The sequence below is a fragment of the Saccopteryx leptura genome, chromosome 2, assembly GCF_036850995.1.
Source record: "Saccopteryx leptura isolate mSacLep1 chromosome 2, mSacLep1_pri_phased_curated, whole genome shotgun sequence".
NCBI classification, from domain to species: domain Eukaryota; kingdom Metazoa; phylum Chordata; class Mammalia; order Chiroptera; family Emballonuridae; genus Saccopteryx; species Saccopteryx leptura.
In genome coordinates this window covers 301,871,128-301,883,376 of record NC_089504.1, presented here as the reverse complement: position 1 = coordinate 301,883,376, position 12,249 = coordinate 301,871,128, and the positions used below count along the sequence as shown (strand labels likewise).

Genomic DNA, 12,249 nt, shown 5'->3' with positions numbered 1-12,249 from the left:
TGAGGTGTTCTTTAAGAGATTAATGTGCAGATGTGAATCATAGCTTAAACCCTTCAGCCAGTCTTGGACAGCCTCTTGCCCAGGGAGCTGAAAGCTCTTTATAGAGGATGAACTAATTGGCTTTCATACCGGCTCTGTGAGTCCGCAGGAGGGCTGAGCTAAGAATCTCTGTCCTGTGCTGAGTAACACCTTGCATGTTTACGGGACTGTCTTCTGAAATAACATCCTAGAAATGTTTTCCTCAATGACCGATGCACTCACTAAGTATCTGATCATACCACACTTGTCTTGTTATGGGCTTTATAATATTTCAGTTTGTAGATTGGGTGTGAGGGCCCATATCTTTATTTACATTTTGTGATGCACCTAGTAAGTCCATGCTGCTCTTTCCTGAGCCCAAAAAAGCTCCAGCAAGGCAGCCTTTTAAAATGCAAAGGAAACTGGATTTGTCTCCTGATCTCTCCTGGTGAGAAGGCTGGGACAGCCTTCCCAGACTGGAGGTCCCTCTTCCCTCCCCCAACTCTGGGGGGTTGCCGCACACCCCTTTCTAAAATTCACGCATGGTTTTACTGACAGCCCAGTTTCTGAGCCACCGTTTGCTCCTCTGCTCATCATGACAGAACTGGAAGCCGCTGCCATCTGGGAGAGCCTCATCCTTGTGCACCCGCAAGGGTCAGGAGGCAAAGGCAGGTCTGCCCTGGCTTTCCATTCTAAATTCACACACACATCATGCACACATGCCTGGTAAAAACCTGCATTTTAGCTTTATTTCTTTGAACAACAACAATGGGCATGATTGTGAATACTAATCAAAAGAGGTAAACATAGTGAAGTCGCCACCAAGGGAAACTGAAATCGCCGCCATTGGAGGTTGAACAGAGAGGCACAGAGGGGCAAGGGCTGTAGGGTCAGAGATAGCCCGTCTCACATGCAACCTTCCCCTCACTGAGCGGACACTTCCTCATCTGTAAAATGGGATGATAGCACCTTTTAATGTTGTGAAAGTTTATTTCCCTGGCCAGTTGGCTCAGTGGTAGAGCATCGGCCTGGCGTGCAGGAGTCCCGGGTTCGATTCCCGGCCAGGGCACACAGATGAAGCTCCCATCTGCTTCTCCACCCCTCCCCCTCTCCTTCCTCTCTGTATCTCTCTTCCCTTCCCGCAGCCAAGGCTCTATTGGAGCAAAGCTGGCTCAGGCGCTGAGGATGACTCTGTGGCTTCTGCCTCAGGTGCTAGAATTGCTCTGGTTGCAACAGAGCGACGCCCCAGATGGGCAGAGCATCGCCCCCTGGTGGGCGTGCCGGGTGGATCCCGGTTGGGCGCATGCGGGAGTCTGTCTGACTGCCTCCCTGTTTCCAACTTCAGAAAGTTCATGAGACAACTTAGATAATTCAGAAAATGTCAGTCACTTTCCACATACACAGAGTCAGGACATTGACCTTGCTCACAGACCTCTGGAACCCTCCTTAAGAAACATTCAAAGTTGTTCTTACAAACTAGGAGAATGGCAGAGCAAGAGAAATAGACTAAAAGACACAGACCCGAGAATTTTCCAGTGAAAATTGAACGTAATTTTGATTGAAGATAATCCAAAGCTTTGTATATGAAGCAAACAAGTATTGAATGGGTGGCCAGGGGCTTACCAAGACCACTGTTCCACTCAGTAGGACACAAAAGAAACATTGCTAACCGTAGTGATTACAAGGGGCTTCAGAAGAGATTTATAGCTTCCAAAAACTGGAGTGGAGAACTACAGTGGAACGAGGGTAACCTCTGGGAGGTCTTTTGAATTCAGATCTTTCTTGAGTGTGAAGGGGTGGAGTGATACTCCATGATTACAGATACATGTGTCCTTGTCTCTGGATGTGTGTTGTGCACGTCGACTTCACTGTGTGTGAGGGCACAAAAGGCTGAGACCTACTGGGTTTGGGCTCATCCAGGGACAGCTCAAAAGATAGCTTTAGCATCGACCACGAGATCAGTCTGAATTCAGGGGGTCTGTCTTCAGGCATTCACCGAGCACCTATTTCCTGTTTACTGAGAAACTTTATTCTGAGTGTAAATTTTCTTCCAGAAAGAGTTGGTTTTAATGATAAATGACTGGAATGTGGGGGTGTCAGCTGACATTCTGGGTCTAATATCAATGCATCCAGAATGAAAATGGCCAATTTGGGGTCTTTTCCTGAGTTTTTATCTTACTATCAAGAAGATTTTTTTTTTTAAGTTTTTAATTCCAGACATTTAGAAAGAGCTCTGGTCAAATTTTCTTGTGGGAAAAAGAAAAACAAAAAAAAGGCAAATGGTAAAGAACCCAAATCCTTTTTTGGTCAGAATGTAATATTTTTAATATTTGACAATGTTACATACACACCTGAAAATGTATCAACTCACACAAAACAATTAGTTTGTTTTAAAAAACCCCAAATACTTCAATTCAAATTCATTGCGATTACAAAAATAACAGCTCATTTCATTAACTCCTTACAACTCAGTTACCAACAAATCAAAGAGATAAAGAACAGCTTTAAATAAACTGCTTCCTGCCAATACAAACCTCATGACATTTAAAAAAAAATACGTTTATTTTCATATTTACAAAAGAAACATGCTGACTGTTTCTTAGCATTCCCTTTGGAATTAACGAGTGAGGTTATTTTTAAAGTCAGAGAACATTTCAAATTGAAGACGGTGTTCTAGAAACATCTCACAATGCATTTAACTCAATACCAATGAATAAGTCTGCGTCCTCTTCTAAAGACTGTGTTTTTATCGGAGAGCTTCTGGAACTTCCACCTACAAAATAGGGGATTTTCTTTCAATAAGAAAACAACGCAAATGATAAACTGAAAAAGATCTTTCTCTAGCAGTATTCTCTGAGAGGAACTCTGATATAGGCTGACTATTGTTATGTGCGATTCAGATTTTATATTAAAAATTGGGTTTGAAACCCCTTGCAACTCTGTGGCAGAAGTTTTGACAAGTGATAAATCTTTTCTGGAATGCAGATTAATTATACTTCATTGGTTCTCAAAGTGTGTGTCAGGGCGCACTGGTGCACCCTAGAAGATTTCCAGGTGCGCCCTATGGTATTCCAGAGAAATATGTGCCTGATGGTAACCAAAAAACCAATAGGGTTTTTGGAGTTTAGATTTTTGGGGGACAGAGGTGTGAGGAATTGGCTGTAAGCTGACAGTCTGGCCAACCCCCCACCTCACTTGCCTGATAAGGTCGCAAAAGGCTGTTAAGCTGTGGGTGCTGGATTGTTTACACTACCCCCCATGTTCCCCGGAAAGACTGGACACAAGTTTCTTCCATCCTTTGTTTGGGGTAAAGTTAAGATGATATGGATGGTGGGGGTTTTCTGCACTCAACACAAGAGTAAAAAGAGAGGAATTCTTCAATGTATTGATAAGGAAATGAGAGTTTGCTTTTCAAATATATGCCCAACATTTTAGAAATCGCTAGAACACATCAGGCTCATGTTTCTCATAAACACAAGAATGAAAAAACTTAACACATTCACGCCAAGACCTGCTGAATTTACTAAATATTACTAAGATTGTATCTACGTATATAAAAAGATAATGTTTTTGTTTTTTAATTTTTTAACCCCTCTTATTTTACTAATTCTAAAAAGCATAACTCAAAAAATGTAACATAAAATATTTTTTAATGTCAGAATAAATTTAATTTTGTTGTATTTACTTCGTTTAATTACCATAAAAGCACATTTGGACTTTATATTTTTTCTTTAATAGTTGACTTAGTTATTATAACATATTTCTCAGAAATTTGTATATAGTGCGCCTACAATTATTTGTAGGATTTTAAATGTACCCTGACTTCAAAAAGTTTGAGAACCACTGTTATACTCAGTAGTGGGATTCAGCCGGTTCGCATTGGTTTGGCAGAACGGACACCTAATTTTTCTTTGAGTTTGACGAACCGAATGTTAAAATGGCACTTGTAATCAGGGTTCTTTCTAAGGTGGAGTTATTCAGAGATGAACCTAATATGTTCAGAGATGAGAAGTCACCTAATTGTTTCTAATATATCAAACAGAATGACTATTAGTCTAATTGGCTTACCTCTAAAGCAGGCATCCCCAAACTACGGCCCCCTGAGGCCATTTATCCAGCCCCCTGCCACACTTCTGGAAGGGGCACCTCTTTCATTGGTGGTCAGTGAGAGGAGCACTGTATGTGGCGGCCCTCCAACGGTCTGAGGGACAGTGAACTGGCCCCCAGTGTAAAAAGTTTGGGGACCCTGCTCTAAAGGAATAGGATTCTACTCCTACAGTGACAGGATGGTCAAGGATAAATCACACAACCACTGATGCTCAGAGAAAAGCAAAGAAAATTACCAAGTAAGGACGACAATCAAAAAGCAATATAGAAATATCTTAAATAACAGTTTTATTGTTTTTAGTCAGGTATTATTTAATATTTTTTTGTTGATCTTTTAAAACTTTCTTATAGCATAATCTAGTTTTTGTGTGCCTCTTTATTGTTCTTAAGTATTAAATCCATGAAATGATAAACTACCTTTCGGTATATCATTTTTTATACTTAGAACAGTCATTAGGGCAGAGAACCGGTTGTTAAATTATCTGAATCCCACCACTGATTATACTCCTTAACTTTTTTTTTTATTACTATTACTAAAGCAATCAAGATTTTTACACGTTGGAGTGTCTTTAAATAGGCCTGGCCCTCAAAGGACCTACCAACGGTCCCCAAGCACTTCTCTCAATGGAAATCTGTTCCTTAGGGACCACCTGCTCTGCCTGTGGTGTGCTCCCTCTTGCATACTAAAATAGCAGTATTTTGAGAGGCGACTTTGGTACCACTGTGCCAGGAGGCCACCCCCTTCACCTGCCCTGCGGGTACTCACCCTCCGCAGCTGTCTGATGCTGCTCCCCCGAATCTCCTCCATGAGGTTGTCATGGGTTGATCGTTGTGGGGTAGATGGTCGGGAAGTGTCTTCTGATTTCCTCTCTTGCACTGACTTCAGGGAATTTTTTATTTCCTTCAGGATATTGTTTGGCTGTTTCTTAACCTTTTTCCCTTTTTTCTTTCTCTGTCCATTTTGTAAGGCCCGCTGCGCCCTCTCCTGTTGCTTGATGACCTCGGCGATGTTCCTGGTGACGAGTTTGGCGTCCGGGAGCGGCGGCGGGGGAGGCGGAGGAGGGGGCGGCAGCCGCTGCGGAGGGGGCGGGGGCGGCGGCGGGGGCGGGGCCTGCGGGGATAGAGGCCGGCTCCGCGCTGCTTGGACTTTCTTGGGCAGTTTGGGCGATGACCTGGGAGACTGCCTGGGAGACGCAAAAGGCGAAGACCCAGGCGTTCCTCGTTGCCAGACTGCGGTCCTAAGGTTCGACCCTCCGTCAGACCCCTCCTGCTGCTTCTGCTCCTGCATCCGCTTCTGCCTCTGCTTATCCATGTTGCGCGTCAGGAGGCCCGTCATGCTCATCCTGGGCCCGGGGAGCTCGAAGTGGTAGCCCAGCCGGAGCAGCGTGGTGTTGTCGCGCAGCAGCTTGGCGATCTCCATCTCCACCTGGCTGCCCATGATGTGCCGCTGGTTGTGGAAGCGCAGCTCCGTGAGCACCGTGTTGCGCTGCAGGGCGCGCATGATGGCCAGGATGCCCTTGCCGGTGATGAAGTTGGAGTCGATGTTGACGTTGGTGATGTGCGCGTTGACCTTGAGCATCTCCGCGATGGCCATGGCCGCGCTGTCGTCGGCGTGCGTGTTGGCCAGACTGAAGGTCTTCACCACCGTGTTACCCTTGAGAGCCTCGGCGAAGCGGGCGAGGGTCTGCGAGGTGATGTTCTCGATGTTGTTCAGATTGACTTCGGTGGTGTCAGGGTCGTTGTTTTTAATCTTCTCTAAGGCATCCTCGATCACTGTAGGGTTTCCGCAAGGGTGAATGGCCGCTGGGGACTCTGCGTTCCTTCCACTGTGGCCATTGGTTAAATTGATGTTTTCTATTTGACTTTTAAATGTCTTTGACCTAGAGCCGTCAGAATTGACACTATCATAATTTACAGTTCCATTAATACCTTTGTCGTCTTCAATTGATCTTGCCTCTTCATGGCTGTCGTCTTCCTCCTCCTCTTCCTCTTCCTCTTCCTCTTCTTCCTCCTCTTCCTCCTCCTCCTCTTCTTCCGTGTACACCTCCTCAGAAACCTCACTGTTACTTTCAGTAAAAATAAGCTCTTCCTCACTCTCTTCTTTGTCTTCTTCAGCCACCTAAAGACATGATATCATCATTGTCATTCCTAAGCACATTTTTTAAATTTACAAAAGTAACATGGTTTTCAGTATATACACATACCACATCATTATGTTGTACACATAAAACAAATACATTGTTATGTGTCAATTGTATCTCGGTAAATAAGAAAAGTAACATGTGGCATGTACAGGCAGACCCTAGGTTCTGTAGGTTTGAAAATATTTAAGTATTTATATGCACAGAAAAGTAAAAATAGATACTATGTTAAGACAAACATCTGCCTAAGTTGCATTTAATAGGTAAATGTACCTGTTCCAACTTACATACAAATTCAACTTAAGAACAAACCTACAGAATCTATCTCGTTTGTAACCCAGGGACTGCCTGTAATACAAAAATATTGATATGTAGGGAGGAAAGTTTCTCTCCTGGGTGACCAAGGTTAACATTACATTGCCCAACTTTCGATAGCTTTTCCTACAAATATTTTCTTTTGTTTTCTGCAGAATTTAATTTATTGAACTAAAATTTACTATCATTTTGCCATTTTGAACAAATAAGGTGAGACTTGAGCTTTGGAAAACCCTTGATAGATATTTTTATTCTTTTAACTACCTGCTCTGAACTACTTGACTAGTCTATTTACAATTTAGCAATTCCAACCCTCCATTCTGCAATCACCCTCAGCCCTCTGTCTTCGCATATTTCTAAATCCCAAACAAATGACAACAAAAATGCACAACATGCTAATGGATTCCCTTTCTTAATGTTCAAACCTTTTCTGCAAATTTGTCTCCTATAGCAGATGTGACAGGAGCCAAGTGCTCTCTGCCCAGGCCTGTCTCAGTATAGACAGAGGCAAGAGTGTCACTTGCTTCTTCACCATTTATCTACCTCTGGGGTAGAGCCTGGCAAAGGTGCTCGGAGACCCCACACCACCTGGGAGCTGCTGCTGTCCCTGTCCTTGCTACGGGGAAGGAACACCAATGGGCAGACCTTTAGTCAGAGCAGCAGCAGGTCAAAACTCGGCTCTACAAAGAAAAACTTTCAAGTCACCCTTTTCAGCAAATCAACTTGAAATCTCATGCTAGCGCCGGGTTAAATGAGACAGACTGTGGAAGACAGGAGGTGGGAAAGGTAACCACCCTTGGCTCTAACCAGACTCTAACTATAATGAGGAACAGCGGGGAACAGTAGAAAATCTTGAAGCAAGCCACTGCCTCAGACTGATAGTCTTAAATGATTTACCATGTATCAATTATGAAAGACTTTCAGGCCAACACAATTTCATTCTATTCTCTGTCTTTCTTGTTTACAAGATTGTTCGAAAAAGTCCAACTGACCCCTTCTTTCTTTTTCTTGTTATCTTTGTGATTAAAAATAAATTGGAAATGGCAATGAGTTCGATTTTCCCAGGTCCTTCCCCTGGCCCCATAACCTTGGTTCTTCTCTCTATATTGGCACAACTTTTTTTTTACCCTGAGGGCTTGTGCTGTCTGAGGCCTGTGGAATGAGCTTTGGGTAACACTGTGCTTATCTCTGTTTGCCCAGTGGCTGTCACAAAATAGCTTCCAGTTAGCCACCTGTTTGGAGTGGCAGGCACCAAGTGATGGCCTGGGGAAGGGGTCAGCCACTCCTGGGATGGCTTGTCCAGTCTTAATTTACTCACTCTCAAGATCAGGAGGGAGAAGGACACTGTGAGTGTGAGTGTGTGTGTGTGTGTGTGTGTGTGTGTGTGTGTGTTAGCTGTTTGCATGGTTGCAGGAAAGTGACCTGTCTCAAAATTCAAGGTATACCATCTCTGATGCCAACCTTTAATTGTATTCACTTTGGTTTTTAAAGAACTTTAGGTTTTATCTGCAAGAGATGTTTTCCCCTCAAAATGTACTTCCTTCCAGAAAGCCTTCTTTGACACCCTTTGAAACCATCCTAGCGATGTGTTCCCATGACATTGTACTTCCCCCCCAAAAGTACCTATTTTAATGAGTTGTCATTTTCCCAAAAGCCTTAGTAGGGTGAGGACAGTCATCATGTCTGCTTCCCTCACCTGGCACCGTGCTGAGCAAATAGCGGCGGCTCTGTAGGCATGTGTTTACTGACTAGATGTAAAACAACATTGGCTAACGGCCTCAGAGTCAGGACGAGGCCCAGGAAAAAAGCACCCATGGGGCTGGTGGGGTAAGGGGAACAATTGTCCCGTTTTCCTGGGATTGAAAATTGTTCCAGGAAGCAGAAGTTTTAGTTCTAAGGTCTAGATAGTTCTAGGCAACCTGAAATGGTTGGTCATCCTAGGTTAGGGGGCATCTAGGGAAAGAACACCAAAAGGGAGAAAAGTGTTTAGACAGAGGAGGTAGAGGATGCAAAAAGCGATGTTCGCCTACTTTCCAAATTATTCCAGCTCTCCTGCCTGTTAGCGCTCTGGAGTTAACCCCGACCCTCTGAGAGGGGGGTGGGAAGGTGGGGTGCGGCACAGAAGGGACGTGTGCTGTTCTTCCCGACACTTCCCTGGCATTGTTACATGAACAAGGGGGTAAGAAGCTTGATTTTTGGTTCTAGTACTAGGTCTACGCACAAAGAATGAGTTGACTTTTGACAAGTCACCTCTGCAGGGGTTTGGGGGCGAGTCTCAAAGAAACTCCAGTGTAGTTGAGTGCTTCTCAAACTGTAGCGTGTGGCATAATTATAGGCAGAGCTTGCGAGACCACAGAAGCTGGGCTCCACTCCCAGAGACCCCTAATTCAGCAGGCGAGGGAGCAGAGGTTGAGCAGGTCTGAGAAGTTCCCAGATGATGCTGACCCTTGGTGACCCACATTTTGAGAACCATGGTCTTTGTGCTAAAAGAGCTTGGCTTGAATTTCAGTCGACTTTTATTTATCTTTTTTTTTTTTTTTAAGATTTTATTTATTCATTATAGATAGGGGAGAGAGAGAGAGAGAGAAGGGGGGAGGAGCAGGAAGCATCACCTCCCATATGTGCCTTGACCAGGCAAGCCCAGGGTTTTGAACCGGCAACCTCAGAGTTTCCAGGTTGATGCTTTATCCACTGCGCCACCACAGGTCAGGCCTCAGTCGACTTTTAAACTGTTGATCTCAAATGTGTTTCTTAACCTCTCAGTCTGAGTTCTCTAACATTTCAATGAAATAATGTGAGTGAACTCATTGGCACTTATGCCTGAGACCCAGCAGGTATTCAAGCGAGGGAGGCTAGAGCTTTGGTCTCCAAGGCCCCCTGCCACTATTTAGTGTAGCGTAATTTTGTGTGAACCCAGGGGTGGGCAAAGGCTGCCATCCAGTAAGAATTGAACATGATATTCATAAGCTTTTCAGAGCCAATAGCCAGAAAACAAAAGACCCCTACCTCCTTCTCATGGTCCATACTGTGCTGCTCCTGACTTAGGCTGCTGTTTCCGCCCCCCACCCCCATCAGCTGCCTTGAGCTTTTTCCTACGGTGGGAATGGATTTACACCCTCCACCAGCAAGCTTCTGCTCAGCACTCCTTGTGACTCCAGAACAGCTGGCCAGCAGGGAAAGTGTCGTGGGAGAAAAACTAACTAGCAGGGAAAGGAATCCAAGTTCATCAACACGACAGCCTCTCTAATTGAAGTTGATAAGCCATTGGCAGGGATCAGCAAGACCTTTGGCAGGAGGAGGTGGGTTCCGTCAACAGCTGACAACAGGCTTTGCCCTTCGTTTCCCATCAATCTCAAGACATTACGACATTAAAATGCCTTTGTTGGGTTGTTGCTACAATAGCTGTCTGTCCCGAGTCTATTTTGATCTTTATATTAAGGAAACTTTCTAATAACTGTAATAAACATGTCATATTTTATCTATTTTGACACATAGTCCCACATCAGGAAGAAAATACCCACCTCTACAAATCATGGTTGTGCAGAAATTGACCTCAAATCCTGGCTTGTAACGCATGTCCTTCCTGACCACCTCCCCCTCCAACCCTTCCATGCAGGCAGCCACCGTGGCCTTGGCAGACCCTGGCCTGATCCCAGTGACCCTTCCTGCGATGATTGACATGGACAAAGCTTACACATATCTTGCCACAAATGTGGCCTACAGGCCCCATCGTCAAGATCATCTAACAGCGCCTAGATTAGTCCTGTGGAAGTCTCAGCGTTGGCTGCAGACCACTTTGGTTTAAGCCAACTCCAGCGGAGCACGGAGGTTTTAAACTATTGCTCCTGACCTGTGTGCTTCCAGAAATTCAGACATTGGTTATATTAGCGTTCTTATTGCCTTTCCTGTTTTCCCAGAGCACAGTCTTTTGAACTCCTTTTTAATGATTTCTTTGGCAAATTTAAAGCAACTGTTTACTGGCCAGAGAACAAGGGTATAATATACCTGCAGTCTAACGTGAGTACATTTGCTGGCCTCAGAATCACTGTTGTAAAGTAGGAAGAAATCTCAGAGGCCATCTCCACAGGCATGCTTAACCTGAACCTTTGGGTGGGCTTTGGATGTATGTGATCATTTGGAGATTCTATGTAAAAGTTCGTGTCTGTATGCACAGTCACAGAGGTGTTTTCTTGAGGAGAGGTTCCATAACTTTCCATAACCTCAAAGAGGTTTTGATTCACACACACACACACACACACACACACACACACACACACACACACACTATTCGTTCCCACTCCCTCAGTGGACAGATGGGAGAGAGAACCCTGCAGAAGTGACTATCTATTCAAGGTTAACAACTCGGACAGAGAAGGGACCTGAAAAACGGTCTCCTGATTCTCAGTCACACGTACTTTCTTACCATCCCACAAACTTCTTGGTGTTGGGAAAAGAATTTTTACTATCACCAGCATCACAGTCAAAGCAACCAGATTACCCACTTTTGGCTTTATAGATGAAAATTAATTCACTTAACAGCAATATATATATATACATTTAAAAATTCAGAAACAGATACTATGCCACATCTCCAATTTATAACTCAACTTAGATTTACATTTGGCAAAATAAACCTACACCTTACTTGTGCATTATTTTCTTCTCAAAGATTCCATCTTTACTCAATTATAAAACTTGAGCCAATCATTTTACATATTATGATCCATTGGGTAGCCATAGATGTTACATAACTATTTCAGCCTGAGACATTTTTCAGTAACAGGTTATAAGAAAGAGAAAGTGACAAGGACTGCATAGTTGGAGAAAACAGGTTCCCAGGTTTGGGGTGGGGGCTGGGAGCAGCGAAGGAAATGTCCAGAAAGCCTACCTTTCCAAACTCCCCCAGCCTCTCCTTCTCCAGGAGTTTTTGGGACTCCTTTTCCCAATAGGCCATCAGTGCCTCTCTGCTGAATGTGCCCGTGGGGGTTTTCTCTGTCAGACTCTTTTGTCTTAGCCCCACGGGAAGGCTGCGATCAGGCTCAATGTCTTCCAACTCCCTCTCTAGTTCCTTCAGCTCCTCGGCTGACAGGGAAGCGAGGAGTTCGTCCTCATCGATGGATTCATATTTGCTGAGTCCTCTCCGGTAGCCGAAGGTAGACATGATCCCTACTTTGTCAGAGCCACAGGGAACTGGAAGAACCGGGCATTCAATGCAGCCCAGTGCAGGCAGGGAGGCGAGTGGGCAGGCAGGTCAGCAACTGGTGTTAGGAGTGACTGTGATAGCTTTTTAAGAGCGGTGATACAGGGCTGGGACAATGCAGAGAGCGGTGAAGGCATAGGCTGTTTTAAGCATCAGACGTCAGCTAGATATTTGAACACAAAGAATGTCACATCGGTGGTGGATAGCGGTCTCTGAACCAATGGGGATTATTAACATACTGGCCAGGGACAGATTTAGCTGAGCCCGATAGCTCATGAGGACAAGCAGGGAGTGTTTCAGATAGGGAGGGACACAGTTTTCACTTTGTAGGCAGACAACAGGGGAATAACATTTATTTTGAAAAGGACTCGCTACCACCACTGTGGCCATGAAAAGACTCATTATGATTTTAGAGGTTGAGAACCTACGAGCATCGTCACTCTATGAGGACTTATTTAGGTTCTCCTA

General features: G+C 44.5%; 1 protein-coding gene across 1 annotated transcript; it reads right to left on the bottom strand.

Moving 5' to 3' along the window:
* Positions 1–2,314: 2,314 nt before the first annotated feature.
* LMOD2 (leiomodin 2) lies at positions 2,315–11,897 on the bottom strand. The gene is made up of 3 exons (XM_066362579.1): positions 11,470–11,897; positions 4,892–6,244; positions 2,315–2,791 (listed from the first exon to the last, which is right to left on the bottom strand). The coding sequence occupies exons 1-3, from the start codon at positions 11,740–11,742 to the stop codon at positions 2,765–2,767; spliced, it is 1,653 nt and encodes a 550-aa protein (XP_066218676.1). The 5' UTR covers positions 11,743–11,897; the 3' UTR covers positions 2,315–2,764.
* Between the last annotated feature and the right edge of the window lie 352 nt (positions 11,898–12,249).

Coding starts and splice junctions, on each gene's coding strand:
- LMOD2 (XM_066362579.1), bottom strand. CDS start 11,742: ATGTCTACCTTCGGCTACCGGAGAGGACTCAGCAAATATGAATCCATC. Junction 6,245..11,469: donor GGCTGGGGGAGTTTGGAAAG/GTAGGCTTTCTG, acceptor TCATGTCTTTAG/GTGGCTGAAGAAGACAAAGA. Junction 2,792..4,891: donor GCATCAGACAGCTGCGGAGG/GTGAGTACCCGC, acceptor CCTATTTTGTAG/GTGGAAGTTCCAGAAGCTCT.